The sequence below is a fragment of the Triturus cristatus genome, chromosome 10, assembly GCF_964204655.1.
Source record: "Triturus cristatus chromosome 10, aTriCri1.1, whole genome shotgun sequence".
In the NCBI taxonomy this organism is placed as follows: Eukaryota; Metazoa; Chordata; class Amphibia; order Caudata; family Salamandridae; genus Triturus; species Triturus cristatus.
Window position 1 is genome coordinate 1,202,592,105 of NC_140593.1, and position 21,395 is coordinate 1,202,613,499.

General features: G+C 46.1%; 1 protein-coding gene across 4 annotated transcripts in view; it reads left to right on the top strand.

The window, feature by feature from the left end:
• LOC146797056 (uncharacterized) overlaps positions 1 to 21,395 on the top strand; it is a 190,852-nt gene that overhangs the window by 50,074 nt on the left and 119,383 nt on the right. For 2 of the 4 annotated variants that reach the window (XM_085629671.1, XM_085629670.1), the window contains exons 2-3: positions 13,479 to 14,219; positions 16,593 to 16,699. In XM_085629671.1, coding sequence (XP_085485797.1) covers positions 13,514 to 14,219; positions 16,593 to 16,699 — 813 coding nt within the window. In that variant the 5' untranslated portion in view covers positions 13,479 to 13,513. Of the gene's footprint in view, positions 1 to 11,994; positions 12,151 to 13,478; positions 14,220 to 16,592; positions 16,700 to 21,395 lie in introns of all 4 variants that reach the window. The other 2 variants (XM_085629669.1, XM_085629672.1) reach the window with 2 other exon arrangements.

Below are 21,395 nucleotides of genomic sequence, written 5' to 3' on the forward strand. Positions count from 1 at the left end.
TATCGGTCCCTCACAGTGTTATTGTTCAACATACGATAATCGATACAGGTTCTGAGATCTTTATTGGCGTTTGCTGTGAAAAACAGAGGCGAGGCTGCTGGTGAACGAGATGGCCTGATAAAGCCTATGTCGACGTAGTGATCTAAGTATTCACGCAGATTCTTAGTCGCTGAGTCTGACAAAGCATAGACTCTACAAGAAGGGATAGTGGCTCCCGGAATGAGGTCTATGCGGCAATCGTAGTCTCGGTGGGGGGGGTAGGATTTCCGCCTTGGCTTCACAAAAAACATCACTATAAGACACATATTCTGCGGGGAGTTCTGTACCTGTCTCAGCAGCGGTTGCGATGTGAAATACTTGTGTGAGTGCTAACGTGTGCTCGCCTGGAACTCTTGTGCAATGTTTTTTACATTCCTCTGACAAGAAAACCACTGTCTTCCTTTTCCAGTCGATAGTGGGATTGTGTTGCCACGGCATACCTATGATTACCTCATACTAAGGAGCCTCAATGATATTCAAGATTGTGTCCTCCATGTGGTCCTGCCTATCCCCCTTGAGCATTAACCCCATCATCTCAGTCTGTTCTGTGATGGGACCTGATATCAGTGGTTTCCCGTCCACAGCCAACACCTTCTCTGGAACTTCTCTGGGAACGATTTGTAATTCTATCCTTTGTACCAACCCACAATCAATAAAATTCCCGGTGGGTCCGGAATCGATCATCACCCACACTTGGTGTATATGAGGACAGTTTGTGAGGGTCATGGAGAGCACTATATGAGATTCCATATTTTTGGACTCACTTCCGGCTAGCGAAGGTACCTTAAGTGCCAGTTTTGGAAGTTTCTCCTCGATCGCGACCTCCTCAGGTGTGACCCATGTCTCTGTGGTATGAACAGCGGTGACCGCCACCTTTTTGCTGGAATAAAACGACCCCTGTGTCTTAGGTTTATGGGGGCATTCTCTCACGAAATGACCTTTCCTACCACAATACATACATAGGCCCTGTGCTCTGCGGCTTTCTCTTTCTATTAGACAAGGGGGCCCAAATGGCTACTACTTCCATGGGTACAGCTTTCGATTCTTTAGAGGCCTCTGTAGTTCTGGTCCCTCTCTCCCAATGAACATAGGGTTTTTCTCCTCTTTTACGTTCCCCTTCCTTTTCCGCCAATCTATGATCCAGACATAGGGTGAGATTCATTAAATCAGTATACGTGGTTGGTTGGGGATCGATTTGGGCTAACACATCTTTCATCTCATCTCTTAGCCCTAAGTAGTACAGTGACATCCTTTTTTCTTCAGGCCATGCAGTTTCGGCTATCAACCGATTGAAGGCAGCCAGATAGGTAATCAGATCTTTCTTTCCCTGCCTTAACTCTAGAAGTTCCCTATTAGCACTAAACGTGGTGGCACGTCGAACACTCGCTCAAATTCCCGACGAAAAGCATTCCAATCAGACAGTAAAGGATCGTCATACTTCACTAAAGGAACCGCCCAATTGGCAGCATCTCCTGTCATGTATGATATAGCAAAAGCCACTCGAGAGTGATTGTTAGGAATGAAGTGGGTTTGCAGGAGAAATGTAACACGATCTGAGTAAGGAATGTCTGTATTTTGAGGGGATCCCCTGACTACCTTTCAGGACTGGCTAAGGGAGTGGGTGGAGGTACATTGGCCTGTATCTGCGATGCTGCTGTAGAGGCTTCAAAAGGGTTTCTAGTTGTCTATCTATCTTGTCCCTTAAGGCTGCCGTTTTAGCTCGTGATGTAACTAGTTCCTGTTGGACCAATACCAGTGCCTGCATCACTTCTTCTAAAGTCACCATCCCAGTGATTCACACAGATCGGGAGGAGTAATATTCGTAGGTGCGTAATTCTATAACGTATCCAGGAACTCCTCAGAATCCGGGCGATGCACAAAGGGGTCCACCTCATGACATCCCCAAACTCTGACTAAGTGACACAGAGTTAAAAGGCGATCAAGCGAGGGATGGGAAAAGGGTAGGAACGGCGGGGATGGGACACCTGAAGACAAAGAACACACAATTACTACAGGGTAAACAAAACTCTCTACTCTCATTTAGTCTCACTAATATGACAAATACCTGATAACAAATGCCAAGAAGAAGCGATGTTCCTCCCTACAAGCCACGAAAGATACTGCTCTTATCATGGTACAAATCATCATACCTATAACAACAAAGCAGAACCATTAGTACGCTCTCACTTCACACACACGGGTAACAATAATTCATTCATTATTCATACATACACTTAGTGCCTTCCCATCCAACAAAAGAAAAGAAAACAAGAAGTAGAATCACTCTTCTACAGCGTAGAGGTACTGATAAATAGTTCTGTAGGGGGGGGGGGATATCAGTATATGCCAGTATGATCCACAATAAGGACTTGGATCCAATTGCAAAGTCCCCACAACAAATTGTTTCTCCAAGAGAAAAAGAATCCTTCAAATCAAAAGTAGACTAAATAATAACCAAACGCTAAATGCAGCTTTAGCTCGGTCCATTCCAATCGTACCTTATGCCAAGCGAGTCCCGGAAAGGCTGGAGTCCATACTCCTTTCCCTTATTGTCTATAACTCGAGCCCAAACAGGAAGGAAAAATGTAGCACGAATCTTTGGCCGCTCCATAGTCCTCGCAGCCAAAAACAGAATGTAGAACACGCTAACCCAGAGTGCGCCGCCAGTCTCAAAGGAAAACTAAATCTGAATTCCATGGAGGACTCTCACCAAGAGAGCCTGCAGAACGCCGTCTGCGGTTTCTGAAGAGCGCCGAGTGTCAGCAGGTCTCCAACTCTTTTGCCGGGCCGGCAAATCTGAATCAAGGAAAAGCCGCTGAACAATGCACCCGCATTGTTCCGACCTCCGAACATGAAAGTAGAATTACGCACGCCGCTAACTAGCGTTAACAGCCTCAAGTACTCCCTAGCTCCTCCCTTACAAGACTTCTGGGAGTTGTCGTTTATGTCCTGAATCTTTGATTACGCCTGTGAGGCAGGCGCATCAGATCTGTGCCTGACACCACATGCTCTTGTTTTTCAGATCATCTTCTGGGTCCTACAGCCATGTCGTTTAGTTTCTATAAAACCTATACAGGCTCTGCACATTTGGACAACATACACTGTAGGATTGGTGTCAGACTGATTCCGAACACCCCCACCGGGTATGATGGCCTTTTGTACCAGCTAGCTCACAGTGCCACTAGAATCTCCTCTTACCAAGGAGAGAATAGTTCTTGGCAACCATCAAACATGACAACCCTGATCCCTCAGAACCATGGAAACAATATACCACTTTTCACTCAGTCACTCGTGGTTACTTAGTCTGTCTTATAGAGTTACACAGACTAAACAGGCTGGGCGTTTTCAATAAGTATTTATTGAACAGTTGTTATTCTGGTGTAAAATAGATGAGCTGCAACAACCGTTAGACAGTAGCAGATATATAGGATTAAAAGCACTATGAAAGTAAATGGATGGTAAAGCTCTACCATTTTGCAGTAATCATGAATACATGCAAGTACTTAAAATACATGATAAAAGATGCACACTCCTATGATGTCTCCCATAACTAGGTGTACCTAAGTGTACCTAGCATGTGTGTAGGTGTTAAGCCAAGAATCCCTCTAGGATAAAGTCAACCCCATTACCTGAGGTGAGAGACTGTGGGACCCCGTCTTGGTCTCGAGTTGGACACCCTGCGAGGAATGTTAGACCACTGCGAGCTGGAGTGTCTGCATGCAGGAACCTCAGCGTCTCTGGTCAGTGTGTCGGCCGGGAAGTCCTCATCTCCTCCCGCTGTCTTTGCAAGATGTGATGTAAATATATACCCAAAGGTCTCCCCAGGGGTCCTACCTCGCTGTATTACTCTGTCAGACTAAGGATGAAATCGGGCATGAACTTTATACATAGATATTATACAAGAGATAGTAGTCCTGCTGTGCTTCCAAGAATCCTCATGCATAATGTATGAGAGTTCAAACTAGGGAAAACCCGCATTCTGAATGCAGTGTCGTTTCTAGGTAAAAGGTCAGTCCCTGTAAACCGTAAGTGTAATGTAGGAAAGAATATAGGTGAAGGGTTGTGAAGTTACCTGGGCCTATATTATGGTACCTTTATGAAACATGAGACCCACTCCTCTTCCGAAAGGACGACATAGTTAAATTCTCAACATACTCCTAGGTTGACTAGACACTGGTGCGCTAATATTTCTAATAAACAGATATTGTTTAAAAATAATTTAGAAGGTCTAAAAAATCTTTAAAAAGTTCAAAAAGAATATTGTCACTCAAGCCATAGCTCTAATGTGTCCGTAGATATAGTTCGAACTACTACAAGCATTTGAAAGCCATGCATGCCCAAAAGAATGTCAATTTTGTTATGGAGTTCCACATTTTCAGTTTGTTTTTCAAAAAGTCGAATTCCTCCCAGCACATGATGGGCCAAATTAGTCAAATGTTTATGTGTCCTGGCTGGTAGACGCAACATTATCGTTGCCCGCTTCCGCAGACGACGGTCCCTGTAACACCTCTTTTAAGTTCTTCCATGACTGGAGCTTTTGTTCTACTGCTGGGAGGGAGATTTCCTTTAGGGTTAACATGTATTTGTGAAAAGAACATAATTGATGCAGTTCTTATTTTTCTTTAAAAAGGAATCTAAATCTTGTATCCAATAGATATATGTCAGGGACCATACATTTCAGGTTTAAGTTCTGCTATCCAACATCTTGTGGATTTATGCCTAAAATGTTTTTTTCACCACAAAATATTCCTAGTCCATGCCCGAAACTCATTACACAAAACCCAAGCAGGAAGAGCCGTTATGTATTTATTTAACTTCAGATGCGTGCACCATGATATCGCACAGCAGCTCACTTATTTTGCATGTTGCTAAACATAACGGGTTGTGTTGTTTCAAATTCCAACTGTATTAATCGAATAGATATTTTTCATAGAAATTTCTGTATTGCTTTTCACCTTTACTTTATTTCTGTTTTAATCACGGTACAACAGAATTATTTTCGAAATCTTTCTATAGAGTATTCATGAAAGTCAAGTCACCGCTTTCTGTAGGGAATTAGAATGGTTTAATGTATATTGTTTTTTCAGCCAACATATTACTCTTGTCTCCTCTCTCTCAACCTATTTCCCATTTTCAAGTTTTTTAGCGCCGCAAGGTCATACGATTGGCAATAGTGCTATGCAAATATCATCACTCCACTTCATACAAAAAACAAAAGTAAAATAAAATAAGAGCAAATGCTAGGCCGATTGCATTGCAAATGCTTGTTAATAAGTGTTGTTGTCCTTGGAACCTCAGGTGCCATATGCTACTGTGAGCTCCCCGAATTTCCAATTCCCTCCTCACTTTGACTTTCACAAAGGCAAGGCGTCAAGGCTTACTCCTTGGGGGTGGTGTAGGTTAGAAGCTGAGACACCGATAGGACATAAATAAAAGCACAGTAAGTGGTCTGTCAGTCAATGCTTTTGCATTAAAAAACATAGGACTGGGTAGGGTGATATGTTTGTCGGATTTCACTTGGGATTTCTACATACATACGCAGACAAAAACACACACGCACTCTTGTCGCAGTTTTAAAGGTCTTAAAAAATTGTTATTTTACAAAACATTGAGTTATAACTAACCCTCACCATCCACACTCCTCTCCCTTTCTACTGCTCCTTAAGGACCCCCTCCTACCCTGCTACTCGTATAATGCATTTTAACCCCTTGTGTGCGGGTTTATTTCCCGCGCTGTGCGGGAGAAATAAACGGTGGGCGGGATCACGACGGCTCCCGGCCGTCGTGCGCACACGCCCACCGTGATGCACGACGGCCGGGAGCCGTCGTGCACACACAAGGGGTTAACCCGCGTGATTGTTGGGAAGTCTGAAACTCTTACTCACTCCTGCCCACCCTCCCCCCTCCCAGTCTTACTGACCAAGCTGCGCCCCTGACTGCTCCACTCCCGCCCTCTTTGTTACTCAGCTCCGTCCTTGGACTGACTGGCCTTTATTTAATCTACTTGTGTGTGAGTGACTGATTGCACCAAAGTTTGTTTATAGTTGTACTTTGGTATTTCTCGTCGCTCCAGCTTTCAGCATTTTGCCTTCTTTGTGACATCAAATGTTGGGGTTTGCGGATTGCACATATTTTCAACTTTCCAAAATGCAGACTGCATCGGTGCTGCTGGAACCATTTTCCGAGTGGGGTGCTGACTTCAATGTTACAAATGCAAAAACAACAGTTGATGGACAGAATGCAGAACAATGTCATACATTCACCCAGTACAGAGATCTGGGCCTAAATTCATCGTTTTTTTGCTCACCATGCCATTCCAGTTTGGACCTAGTCATATGCAAATCAGTCTTGACACTGTGCCTCATGGGAACAGTCCAGCCCGAACTGCCAAGCCAGGTCCTCCCTGGACTGGAACCAAGCATCCTAGGACCAGTTTCGGGGTTTCACCCCTCTTCAGCCACGATAGCTTGATTCCAGTGGCATGGAGAGCACGGGACTCACGTCTGAGCATACCCATCCCACTCGGGGTGACAAATGCAAAAACAACAGTTGATGGACAGAATGCAGAACAATGTAATACATTCACCCCAGTACAGAGATCTGGGCCTAAATCCATAGTTTTTTTGCTCACCATGCCATTCCAGTTTGAACCCAGCCATATGCAAATCAGTCTTGACCCTGTGCCTCATGGGAACAGTCCAGCCCGAACTGCCAAGCCAGGTCCTCCCTGGACTGGAACCAAGCATCCTAGGACCGGTTTCGGGGTTTCACCCCTCTTCAGCCAGGATAGCTTGATTCCAGTGGCATGGAGAGCACGGGACTCACATCTGAGCATACCCGTCCCACTCGGGGTGACAAATGCAAAAACAACAGTTGATGGACAGAATGCAGAACAATGTCATACATTCACTCCAGTACTTCAATGTTACATCACTGAAGTCATAGGGATTCTGAGAAATCCAATCGTCACACAAAGAACAAGTGAAGCAAATAAGTCACATGCATTCAGCAGGAGAGTGGTCAGGGTGTGGTATGTAGCCGGTGGTGCCTTTCCGAGCACACTGTCGCAAATCCGTTACTAAAGCAAGGTGTGGTAGCCCGGTGTCATTCACAGACGGCACATTTTCCATTGAAATGGCAACAAAATTCACGCTAACATGCAGTTTTACTGATAAAATGGATGTGTATAAATTGGGTTTCAGCAAATATTTCACATCTCCAAGTAAAGTGCCTTGATTTGTTTAGGACCTAATGAAATCTTTGTTTACTCCACACTTCAGAATTACAAAAAAAATTCTTAATTTGTGCTTTTCTAACTGGTGACATATTCTGAAATAGCGGTGCAGTTCAATTATGTGTAGTTAAATGTTGTGGTTTAGAAAAAAACTGACATCTTACAGCCTTTCCTTTCACACCCCCTGTACCCTAGCAAGATATCAGGTAGGTAACTTTTCAAAATCCTCTACCTTCGTAGTGAGAGAAAGAAAAGTAAACACCAATCTACGTGTTAAAAGAATAAGCACCATTTTCTCAGGCTTTTGACTGCCTTAGCCTGACATTTGACCTCTGTCTTTGAACATAGGACAAATGAAAACAAATTTAAAGGCCGCTTTATTGCTCATTCACCCTCTGAACTTCCGGGTGTTTCATTCCATTGCCAATGGACTGCAGGCAAAATTCTTGATGAAAAGGATTTGTGCAACACGTTTTCTGCAAAATGTTTTTTGCAAGACAATTCTCTCCTAAAAGTAGGTTTTTCATTAAATCTGTACTGTAAGACCCACATTGCTGTTTTTGTTTAAATAAAAGTATTTTTTTTAAAGTTGTAGTGCCTGGGTAATTTGTGAAAAAAGAAAAACTCTCCAGAAAGTTTGAATTGTAAATTCTTAGCAAGGTGTTTAGAATTAAGAATGGATGTTTTTATTTTTCTCTTTTTGTTTATATTCACAACAGAGGTAGGTTTCTCAGGTAAATGGCTTCCAAAAGGACAAATTGTAGAGGTTTGATAAGCCGACACCTGTTTCGCTCGAACAGCAAATGCTTCTGCACTGTCTAAGAATCAGTAATATGCCAGGAAGAAAGCCCTTCCACTCCATGTTGCACAAAGTCTCTTTGGTCTCCTAGGGTGAGAGTTCCTCTTCCAGTGTCCCTCAGAAGTCTACCCAAGCTGAGATTTTACTGAATGCCTTGAGAAAGCTGAGGTGGGAAATGGTTTACGTCAGTATTCTATGTTCTGGTTGGCTGTGGTCTGAATACATGCCATATTTGTAATCCATCATGGGTATAAGTACATTAGGATGTCTGAGGCAAGCGTTGATTGGGGTGGCCACCATGGTCCCAATACGGGACATAGCCAGCCGATGGAAGTCTCCCGCCCCACCCTCGCTGTCTCACTGGTGGAAGGGAGTGGACTGGTGTGCGCAACAGGAAGGGCCAGTGTATGAAGCCAAAGGCTGTCCAAAGAAACATGGGAACATTTGGAGCAAGTGGTGGGATCACTTCGGGCTCGGTCCTTGGTTGTAAATTGACTGAAACTGTTTCTGCATGTAATTTACGCAGTAGGCTTTGTACTGTTGACTGTACACGACGCTTTGCTTCCGATGTCTATGTTGGTGACCAATAATGACTGGCAATGGTGTGGCTCTGCTTGTTATCAAAATACCAATAAAATTGTTTATCAAAAAAAGAAATGTTGTCCACGGCACCACCCAAGGGGGCTGCTGAAGAACAAGAAACCTGGAATGCCATTCCCAGTGCAGGCAATATGTGCATGCAGGGGACACCACTCTTACAACACACATATGGGCAACAGAAGAGAGAGACTCCAGCGGTGGGCCGGGAAGGTCCCCACCAGGAGCCTTCTTACTCTGTCCCCCAATGCACAGGGCGCTCGTTTAGTCGGCTATGTCAGGTGAAGACGGGCAGTCTGGCACAGTGGGCTGTCCCCAGTGCATGCAGGAATCACCTTTCCACTTTAACTTCCCGCACTTTGAGAAGACTGCACAGGTTTCCCAGCAGGTGGGTGCAGTGGTTCACCACACACGCCTGCGGGGTGATGCCTGGGCGAAGGGTCTCCGAGTTCCTCGTGCCCAGTTGTGGCTGCTCCTGTGAAGCAGTAGTGGGGCGGGAAGGGGGGGGGGGGGGGAGAAAAAAGAATTTAAAAAAGCACCTGCTGGCCCGCCGGACGCCGTCTCTCTTCCGTCATCTCCGTCCTCTTCCTGGCTTCTGTTAGAAGAAGAAGCAGGATAGGCTCCCCTAAGCCAATCACAACGCTGCAATGCAGCGTTGTGATTGGTTTGAGAGCCGTGGTTTGGGGAATGGGAGCCTGGGCATGTAATGCAGCCTGGGTGGAGAACATGCAAAGTGCACATGTATGTTTGGCTGGCCCCAGAGGACCGGCCAAGCATTCATGCGCACTTAGGAGGGTGCCACCACTCCTCCCCCCTGTGCAGCCTAGCCCCGCCCCACAAAACTGCCCCAGCACAGAAAAATAAAATGATGATAACATCGCGTGATTATCATTTTATGTTTCCTTTTTTGCCTGCTGAAAGGCAGTGGGGCAATGCTCCTCCCCCTTAGCGGAGGAGCCGCCCCTGCTCGTGCCCCCATCCCAAGGGTCCCCTCAGGATGCACTGACTGTGTGCCCCTTCATATCTGTTGCACAATCACAGTGTCTCCGAACAGCCCATTTGCCCCTGCGCCGGGACTTACATTTAGGACAGGTGCAAGGGCACAGGCATTCTCTGAGGGATCCCTTGCAGCTTTCCGTAGGCTTCTGAAGACGGGGTTCTTCTCACCCGGCTCATTTCCTCTACTGAATGCAATGGGTATTTTGCGGTTGTTGAAGATACTATGAGGAAATTAGCGCTGTGAAACCTTTTTTAAGGTAGCCATGCGCTTTCAAATTACAAAAATAAATTAAAAAATAAATAAACACCCCCTCTGGATCGCACGGGTGCAAAATGTGAGCACATGTGGCCCAGTCAAAGGAAGTGTTTACACACAAATCTGCGGCCTCTTCTGTAATACCAAAGTGCCACAAGGCAATAACAACGGGTACAAAAGCCCTTTATCCCCTAGGGGCACTTTCTGTCAGTTGTCCCAAGATTTACAGGTTAAAAGGTCAGAACTATTGATTCCGCTGCCACCGGCTGTCACCGGTTTGACGGGCAGGGGTCGCTGTCCTCACTTCTGATGCACTGCCTGGACAGGACACCCTTGAGCTCTGCTGGTGGAAAGTCAGAACACATGGAAGGCGATCAGCAGACTGTGGAGTTCACTCAAGAACTAACATTGGGCATTCAAGGCCGACGTGAAAAAGGTCATGTGGCAGAGCTGTCCATTTATAGGGCATGCCTTTGTCAGCACAACTGATGAATTATTATGCCGGCGACAATTATAGCATAATTGCAGATTTGCTGCATTTGCCACATTATACTTCATCTGCCGCATAATCTGCAGATTTTAACACACAAAAATAGTTTCTAGCTCAAACGGTTCAAAAGTTAGTAAAAATGCAGTGACATGTTGCTGCGCAGTGGAAGGACCTGTGCAAAGGCTGACTGGTTACCTGTCTGTAGCTCATTGCTAAATTTTGGTGTTAAACTTGTACTAATGAGGTACAACTAATGCCCAGACAGTGTTAACAAGTTTAAAAATGACTAAATAATGAAGTAATACTATCACAAAATGTGCCGCATAATGCTGCATAATTTTCAGTTTCTTGCCGCAAAATTCACTAACCTTGCCACCTAATTTGACCCTCTTCTGCCGCAGAATTTCAGTGGCCCTTATTATAGCCCACATTTTGGGTAATCACCAGCCTTGCCCGGCTGGTAAAGCCAATGCAGCTATTAAAAGTCTCCGTCCCCCCCAAAAAAATAGGGAGCCCTGCAGGAGCTGTCACTTGCCTGAAGGAAAAGTAAAAAAGACAAGCATTGGCATAGCCAATAGGTCTCGCCTTTGGGACCTTATAAGTGTTTAGCCATGCAACAGTTGATGTTGTTGCACCAAGGATATTGTGCTGCATAACTAAATAATTATAAGGTCCCAAAAGCGAGACCTATTGGCTATGCCAATGCTTGTTGTTTTATTAAAATTGTGCAATTTTTTTTTTTGTTCGGTATAATGAGTGTTTAGGTCATTATTGGAGCATATGGATGGAAAATAGAGCAGGATGTTTATTTTGTATATTAACTATTGGTGCTGAGCGGCATAAAGTTGAACGGGCCTTTCCTTGAAGAACTTGGAAACAACTGTCTCAGTGTTGAGAGAGATTCGTTTGTAAAATTATAAACACTATAGCGCACTAGCTGTTGGCTATGCCTGAGACTTCTCTGCGCCTCCTTTTAAAGCCAAAAAAGCAGAGATAAAGCCTTTGTTGATATGCCCCTAAATACTTATAAGGTCCCAAAAGCGAGACCTACTGGCTATGCCAAGTGGCTGTGCGGCCGCGAAAGTGAAAGGTATCGCGGTAAAGCGCGGCGTGCGCGCCCGCGCACATGCACTGTGGCTCTAGGCTGGCCTGGTAGCACTTTTTGGAGCCCTCTCAATAAGTCTCGCCAGACAAGCGCATGCGCTGGGTCAGGCGAGACCTAAAAAACCAGCACCATTCTCCTGCAGCGCTCACCTGGGCACTTCAGAAGCAGCCACTGGTTCACAGATACAGACGGCTGCCCGGGCCTCTGCCACTGAGGGAAGCTCAAACAGCCCCAAAAAGTCGAAAAACGCCTGTTTTGTTCTTTCTTTGGCTGATTGTGTCCCTTGGCGTCCGCTTTTCAGCCTTAGAAGCTGTCATGCTATTGGATACTGTGAGTGAGACACTGGTCGTCGCGAAGGGATGCTGAGCTAGGAAGGCTGATGCTTCTGGAGAGACGTTCTTGTAGCTTTGATCTGACTTGGTACTAATTACAAAAAGCTGATGTTCTAAAGCTGTGCCTGGCCTTTTCTTCTCAGCAGGACGATCTTTTCAGTGTAAACCAGAGGTATCCAGCTGTGAGAGCCAGTACAGTTCTTCTTTCGACACACATCTGTCCATCAGTCGCAGCGAACCCTATAACAGCCCCAACATTCTGGACATGAATGTCCACAAACCTGATTTTCTTTGTCTAGGTAAGTTAAGTAGACTCTGGGCCTCATTTACAAACCCATTGCGCTGCCGGTATGTCACTTTTTTAGAATTTACCGGTGGCGCAGTGTTCCTGCCCACATTTACAAGGCCACGTAAAGTCACCTTGTGTGACTTGTCATGGCCTTGTACATATGGGCCCCTTTCACACATTACATTGCATGAAAAGGGTGTCCATGGGTGTTGCTGTAAGGGTTCCCATGCAACATTCATGGGACCTGACACATTTCCAGATTTACAAAGTGTCATAAACCTGGGAATGCGTCAGAATGTATTTGCCGTTGTTTTTTGCTCTCTCTATGTATGCTGCGTTTTGCAGCACACACTGGAGCGAACCCCCTTTCATGATTGTTTTTGTGCAGGAAGGTGTCCCTTCCTGCACATAAACAATTATCCCTGCAATGCAGGTACCCTTGCACCGTGACGCAAGGATGTCTGCGTTGGGGGCCGGCTGCTGTTTGTGCGCCGGTGCAGAGTAGAAGAACAGGAAGGCGCTGTGTCTTGTAGATAAGGCACATTCCTGCCCTTTTGTTTTGACGCACGGCAGCGCATCAGGAAGACTCGCTGTACTGCCGTGCGTCAATCTATAGTACATGAGACCCTCTGTTCTTATGAAGGTTGTAAATTGACCACCATTGGATTGGAAACTAGTACAGTGCTTAGACATGGCAGACGTTTGGTATGAATTCATATACAAAGTAAGGCTCATATGAGGTTTGTGCCACCGCAGCGTCATTTTTTTTACGCTCTGGTGGCGCAAGCCTCTCAATCATCTATGAGGCCATGCGAAGTCCCTGTGCGTGTCTTTAGCGGCCTCATAGATAAATGGAGTAAGACAAAGCAGCGCAGGTCGCTCTGTTGCCTTACTCTGCGCCAGGGAGGCGTTCCATGGGCATTGCCGTGGACTTTCCCGTGCAACACCCATGGATTTTGACACTGCCTCATATGGACCTTCCTGCAAAAAACAATCCTGCATGCAATGCAGGCACCCTTGCGCCATGGTGCAAGGGTACCTGGGTTGGCGCTAGGCAGCAAAATGTGTGGCAGCACAGGGGGAAAGGACAGGGATGCACCGTATTTCATAAATATGTTGCATTCCTGCCCTTTCACATTGGCGTAGGGCAGCGCAGCAAGAAAAATGGCAGCTGCTACACCAGTTCCATGTAGATGAGGGTTTTATTATTGGATGTTATGTCTGAGACTCCAAATCCATAAGAATGCAGTTGTAACCTCTTTTGCAGATGCACGGCTTGCTCTAGGTTTGCCCCCTCTGTACTGTATTTAATAGCTATACCCTTGTCTTTATCCACAGCTGTTGGTGCCTCTGCATGCCTTGGTGATGATGGCATGCAGCACGGCAGAGAGATGGCGACAACTACCACTGCTCCCAGGCCAGATCCCTTCACATTACCACAACAGCCTACTCAGCCAAGTCCCAGCTCTGTACATCTTCGTGTCTCACATCTGCTGCGCTGTGGCCTGACCAGGAATTTGCAGCCAGAAGAGGATGAAGAAGACTCTGCACTTCCATCGTGCACGAAACATCTAAGCAAGGATCGAGGACTCACAGTCGAGAGTTCAACATTTGGGCCTCCCTTTCAACGAGCACCTACCTTACATGGTGCCTCTCACAACACCACCCTAGGCTACGTCAGTTGTCACCAGCCCCAGCAAGAAACAGGGAATCCATCTCTCCTAGTGGGTGTTCCAGGGGTTTCCTGTGGTCAGACGGTTCACCCTCAAAGTGTTGACCAGACTGTTCTCAAAGATGCAAGCAGGTATATAGAAGGCGTCGTGCCAGTGAAGATAGCAACCCAGCAGGGTGTGGTTCTGCAAACTCCCTCCATCCCTCCACCAGGAGACCCTCTGTCATCTAACATCAACGGACTCTACAACTGCGCCAGGTGTCCTGACCAAGAAAGTAGTGGAATTTTGAGCTTACATAAACTGCAGATCTCACCTGACTCGAGTTGTCGCAGTCAAGAAGACTGGACCTGTCAGACTGGCCACAGCCAGCACACGACCATCGAGAATGCTGTATGCTCGTCTCGAGGTAGGTGAACCCGCCTCTGCCACTCTATCTAATAGTTGTCTATGTTGTGGTCTGTATGTCTACATGTCGCTGTGTAATGTTAGTCTGCTTTTATCAAGTATAACTAGTACTTGTTGGTTATGCACTCCACGTGTCTGTGTCCAAGACCTTACTGCAACAGATGCAAGGTGGCATCAAATGTGGCATCAAGATTAATCTGCAGGGCTGCCAACCCTGGGCACATGCTCCCCCTCATTCAAGGTTGTTCTGTTAGTTTCCTCTTTAGATACGTACCGACTGGAAGTCACTTTCCACAGCGTTGTCCTTCAGAATGTGCCTGTACCTTGGTATAACTAAAGCAGCTTGAAGGATCTTACCTTCAGACATGTCCTCTGTGGACTGGCACGTCACTGGCAGCACATCGCTGCCACAGATTTCAGAGGGACCAACAGTTTACTTCAGAGAAGTGGTTTACTTCTCTCTCGGCTCATTTGTTGGGGCTGGGCTAATTCTACAAAAGAGATCCATGCTCTGTTCATGATTGTGTTCTTCAGGTACATGTATATCAAACTGCTCTCTGTTATCATCTTTTAACAACCTGGGGGCATATCATCAAGGAGGCGATATAAAATTATCGCCGCTTTTGCGTCCGTTTTCGGACGAAAAGCGGCGATAATTTTATTGCCTTATCAGCAAGGTCACACTATCACGTGAATCCTTGCATTAGCTTCCTTTCCCGTAACGCCCATCTTTGCATCTCTAATGAGATGCAAAGTGGGCGTTCCATCCCAAAATAACTGGAGTAATGTCGCTAACCGACATTTCTCCAATTATCAATGGGCACGCTAACAGGCATAGCAATAAGCAAAGTAACGCTAACCTTGGTTATCGCTACTTTCCTTACGCCTGCTTTTAGTTTGACTTAGCCATGATATCCTATGTAAGGTGGATATCATGGCTAAGTCTGCCCTGCCCTATCATCAAGCTGTCGCCAAACTTTGTGAGATTATCACTGGATTTCCAGTGATAATCTCACATTTGGCAGTTAGCGCTTGGAATTTTATCGCTTTTGAGATAAGCGTTGCTGATAGCACGCTATCTCAGCAATAACATTCCACAGCGATAATTATCCTGGCGCTAAGCGCGCTTAGCGATAATTATCGCCGGTCCTTGATGATATGCCCCCTGGAGCGGAAGCTTTTAACATGACCAAGGCGAGAGAACCACAGGTGCCCGCTGCAGGAACCTGGCCCCAACTCTATTGGGCACCACATCCTTAAGCCCTTCTTCTACGAAGCAGACAGAGACAAGAGCCACACGCCAATTCTTACTTCCTCAGCGGATGAGCCTCGCGTTCACACCGGTTTCGTTTCTTCAGGTCCTGCGGCAATCAGTGGCGTCCAGGTAGTCCAAGAATCACTTCCAGTGTCCAGGGAGGGAACCCAGCCGGGCTTCTTTTTTCGCTGGTGGAGGACCCCGGATACGGTTGACACTTATTGTCCTCACTGGTCTCTGAACCCAGAGTTTGAAGACTTGATACTGGGCATGGGCCGGCACCCCAAAGGGTCTCCTCAAGTTAATACCCCTTCAAAGGAACATATCTACCTAAAAGACTTGTTGCAGTTGTTGTTTCCAGGAAGTGGCCGGGCCCATGAGACCCAAGTCACTGGTTCTCACTTGTAGCCAGGGTTTCTTAAGTCCAAAGGTGTTAGCCTTCTTGCGTTTTTTCTCCTCCTTCGCTTCCCTATCCAATGTCTTTTCTGCTCCAGTTTTCCTAGATGGGATCCTTCTAGTTAACTTTTTCTAGGGATTTGACTTCTGCATCTCCAGCTCTTGCCACTGGGTCAGAGGGCACAAATGAATTGTTGAAGGATGATTAGGGGAGTAACAGGGAGCATAGGATAATGGGCAGTGTTATAGGGAGTGGGTCAGTGAGGCATCTACTCCTCACCCCCTGCAGTACCTAGTGGTTTTACAGTCCTGATGGGCCTTCATAACCGGGTGGTGGATGCTCGGTACTTGAGCTCACTACCTGATAATCTTTGCTAGGGCGTAACTTCCATTGGTGCAGCAATTGCAGTGGCACCGGGGCCCAGAGCCCCAAAGACCCTGATAATTGCTATATTTTAATACTCCAACAGCAGTCAAAGAGGTCCTTTTCCTTGCTTGCACACGGCCCAGGGCATCCTTGCTACAATACTGTCTCTTTGTGCTCAGGAAAGTTTCCAGACCTTTCACAAATTCTAGAAAAGTGGGTGGTTTGCAACCATTGCTTCCTTGTGATTGTCTGTGGTCCATGTTTGTCGTAGTCATCCCTTGATGCTGTAACCCCAGGTGGGGCAGGGCTGCCTGTGCTGGCCCCCACACACGAGTGCTGTTGGTTTCTCTCCACAGAATTGGATCCTCTTTGGGATGAGGAGATCTTGACTGCATTCGGGAAGCTCAGAGATTTTACGCCGGAGGAATTGAAGACGGTTTCCGAGGTGTTCAGGACCCATCAGGTTAGTTATTGTATCGCCTACCTCGGTTCATCACCTCTCAAAAGTGCTTAGTTTGTCTCTGTGTGTTATCTGGTTCTAAAACACTACACCAAAATTAATGTGGTTTTTGATGGACGTCGTATAGATGTCATTTCTGCTACTCCTAGCATTTTGGTTAATTGACGTCCATGTAATGTTTCTAACTAACTTCTGTCTCACAGGAGCATTTATCTAGACACTCAGGGGCAGATGTATTAATATTTCATGCAACGCAATGCAGCAAGACACCTGCGTGAAAGGAAGAGGGCAGGAATGCACCATATTTAACATGGGGTATTCCTGTCCTCTCCTTGTGCTGGCGCACAATGTGCTGTCTTGCGCCAATTCAGGGTCTGTTTTGTGCCTGTTTATCCTCAATACCTCTACAGCACATGCTCAATAGATATTGAATACTGTGTGTGTGACCACACTACACCTTGCTCACTTAGTATTCAATATCCCAGAAGTCCCAGGACTCCTTCTTGTGACTGGCAATATATGTATATTGTGGTGTGCTTTTTGCCAACCACTAATGGCGAACACTAATGCACGTACTGCCATTCACAAGATGGAGTCTTGCTGGGCTGTTGAGTATGGGGATTGCACCTCTGTCATCACAAACCCAGGTGGAGTATCCTCATGCCATATGAACAGACCCCATGGACTTCGCTACTGCCTAGCTCTATTCTTTGTTTTTGGCATCATGCACTCTGTTACAGTTGTTCCTGTACTTCTGGGGAACCTTGTGTCCACCCAAGTTTGTCCCTATCCTAGCCCGCACTAGACTGTCCCGTGTTCCCCTTGCTTCTTGCCGTTTTCTGTCTCCTAACAGGAAGGTGTTTTCAGTGTCCTGGCTGTGGACCTGAGAGGATTTTGCACTGCAGGATCCTAGTGCCCCTCCACCATGACACCAGACAGGCACTTGTTGCTTTTGATTACACTACATGATTCAGCACAATGATGAATGGTTGAGTTTAACAGTTTCTTCCAGGCCTAACGCAAGGGTTTTACAAACTCTCAATGGCTTCACTGGACCTGCTCTTCTCACTGGACCCTGGGAGCGGTCAGTGGGCTAGGACGAGCAGCAGCATCTGCAGAGTGGGTGTAGAAGGAGCTGGGCACCATATATGTCAGTTGCATTTAAATGTATAGCATTCAGCTGCTGCATCACGGAGACATCCACCATTCCAGCCAATCCAGTGCTTAATTTGTAAATTAATTAGTGCCGGCGCACAAAGTTTTGCTCAGAAGCACATAGCCGATGCAATCGAAGGGCAAGATGCCAAATATCATGCCTCTTGCATCCTCCACCAGGCACTACTGGCCCCTTTATCTCACTCGTGAAGTTTCTTTTTCATCCCTGCTTTCTCCCTTTGTCATGGTTTCCCATCTTTCCCTGCTTCCTTTATCCCTCTTCTGTGTTTCTCTATGCCTTGCTCTGGATCAAAGTTTTTTAAGGAAAAATCAGTGCTAGTCTCCAAAAATGAGCACTGGTGGGCCCCACCTGCAATCACAGGCTTAAATTAAGCACTGAGCCAATCACACTCTGGTTCTTTTCTCAGAGCTTCGAAACCATCCTCTGTTGTTCCTTACTTTCTTACTGCGAGCTGATGGACGCAACCTGTGGGACTGGTAGTGCCAAGCCAGACCGTCCACATGCTCAGGGGAGCACTGATGGCAGCCAATGCTCTCGAGATGCCCACGGAAGCTGTATATTCAGCTCCTTTATCTGGTTCTTTTTTGGTGTCTGGTCTTAAATCTGGTATTCAACGCTACAGTTATACATAGTAGATGTGGGAAAGTCAGACCTGTTATCTGCAGATGGTAAATTCGCCAGCCAGGGACTGCACGCATCAGAACGCATACGTTATCTGTTATGTGCTGGTTGCACACTGGGCCCACCAGGCATGTTCACTTTGCCTGTTTTCTGCTTCAAGCTGCCTTTATTCTGGACGCTTTTGAGGTACAGTTGAAAAATTAAAAAGCCGAGATTTACTAACTTATCGCGCCAGGATTGCGTCTCTTTTGCACAAAGTCTTACGGTGGGATGTACTATCCAACGCAAATCAAGATTTTATTTGGATACTATCCCAAAGGAACAAAGTTGTGATATGTGCTCTTTGTCTTACTTTGCATCAAGGGGGTGTTTTTGTCAATGTTAGCCAACTGAAGCATTAATGCCCTGCACTTCCTCAACTGTTTTGGAAACTATTACTGCAGATTACATAAGCTCCCTTTGGCTTGTGTTCAGCGAGCTACAGTACATGCTTTTGTTAAGCCATTTTAGCACAGCACACAGAGGCTTGGTTCTTTCAGTAGGAGAGGGGGTCTTATTTTAGCCTCTATTCAGTACAGTAGGTGTATGTATAAGGTATTTATATATAAATCTAATTAAAAGGCAGAGGAGCTATGTATATTGTCAAGGCAGAGCATCACAACATATGATAGAAGTGGTAGTTGGTCTGTGGAGTATTGCTGACGCGGGTTGACGTAAACATGTGAATCAATGTCGGTAAATCAATCACCGCTTGCAGCATCGTCTCTGCGCAACCCGTCAGCCAACTTGAGTCGTGTGACGCAGCACGAAGAAGATGGTGTAGACTGCCCGCACAACTGCTTTCCTTGCTCCTGAAACTTAACTTTTGGAATATGCACGGTAGCCGCAAGACTGTGCACTAACAGTTCCTTTTATAAAATACATAGCTGTAAAGTTTTATGTTTGCATATATGATTGTGATAATTATTGTCAATGCATTGTGCCTTTGTGTGATGATTGGCGGTCTCACATGTGCGTGTAGCTCTCAATTGGAAGCAGTTGTAACAAGGGGCCAGGAAGCTAAAGTTGGACTCAGAGGGGAGGAGTTGGAAAGAGCAGCCAATGACGGAGGGGGCAAGCAGTGATGAGGTAAGGGGTGGGTGGATGAAACAGACCCCCTCAAAAAACAGCAAATTCGACTGGATAAGGACAAGATTTACAGGGCTGCTTACTGAAACAGCTCTAGGAGCATCAATCAATCAATCAGGGATTTTATAGAGCGCGCTACATACCCGTGAGGATCTCAGGGTGCCAGGAGGAGGGGGGGAGAAGAATCAGTCGAAGAGCCAGGTCTTGAGGTCCTTCCTGAACGTGTGCAGGGTCGGGAAGCATCTTATGTTCACCGGGAGCTCGTTCCAGGTCTTGGCTGTGATGTGGGATAAAGCTCTTCCGCCTGCTCTGTTTCTGCAGATGCGGGGGGGCTTCTGCCAGCATGAGGTCGGCATAGTGGAGGTTCCTCTTGAGTACGTGGAAGGAGACTCTCTTGTTGAGGTATTTGGGTCCGATGTTGTAGAGGGATTTGTAGGTGTGGGTGCGGAGTTTGAAGGTGATCCTCTTCTCGACGGGGAGCCAGTGAAGGTCTTGTAGGTGTTGGGTCATGGGTTTATTTCGCGGTGTCCCGAGGACAAGTCTGGCTGCGGTGTTCTGGATGGTTTGGAGTTTGTGTAGAAGAGTTCTGTTGATTCCGGCGTAAAGGGCGCTGCCGTAATCCAGTCTGCTGGTTATGAGCACATGGGTGATGGTCCTTCTGCAATCGGGGGCGATCTATTTGAAGGTCCTGCGGAGGATGCGCAGGCAGTTGAAACTGGTGGAGGCGACGGCGTTGACCTGGCGATTTATGGAGAGGGAGGAGTTGAGGATAACGCCGAGGTTTTGTGCGTGGTCTGTAGGGGTGGGTGGATTCCCGAGGGCTGAGGGCCACCAGGTGTTGTCCCAGGTGGAGGTCACTCCAAACACTATAAAGAAACACAAACATTGGCAAAGCCAATAGGTTTCACCTATGTTACTTCTTTTTGCTTTGTTATTCTTTCATATATTTTTTTAATTGCAGTCTATGCATGTGTGTTCTTTGGGGACTATTTGTTTATTTAATTTCATACTAGTGTGTGGCACGGTGCCCTTTCAGTTTAGTTATTGATCCGTGAACTACACTATCCCGACCACTACATATCGAGATACAGTGACACATTTATCATGAGTTACCTCTGATCATGACTTGGATGGATTTGTACTATTCTACTATGCATGATACGGATGTACTTGTATGTTATTGCATTAAGCCCCGGCTAAGTTCTATTAGTTGTTGGAACGAACCGTGGTGGCTGGATTTTGTTGGAATTGGTGGATGAAATAAATAAGCATATTTGGAATTAACATCTTGGAAACGCTTCGGACTTCTTGTTGGTGCACCCATCCACTTTCCTACTGTTATTAATCTGCTGGACAGTGGTACTGAGCAGCGGCAGGTACCGGATGCGCAGTGCACAGGACTATTTATTATTGTGAATTCTGATTGAGCCGCGGTTTTTCCAGTCCGCCGTTGTTTCAACCGTTTTGTTTATCTATGCTGCTATCTGACCGGCTTATTTAAATTTGCAAAAGTTCATTATAATGATGGATCCATTTTGACAAAAGCTTTTTTGTTTTTGTTTAGCCACACAGTAATTATGTATTTCATCTGCAACAGTGCCTTTTTCGGAGCACACCTATTACTGGATATAAACAATTAGCTCATTTGTTCTTGCAGGCACTAGAATCATGATTTGAATGCTGGAGCTGGTGCTGTGTCACTGGGGTCAAAAGATCTAGGAAACAAATATTATTGCTATATTTTATTGCTATATTTTATTGCTATATTTTACT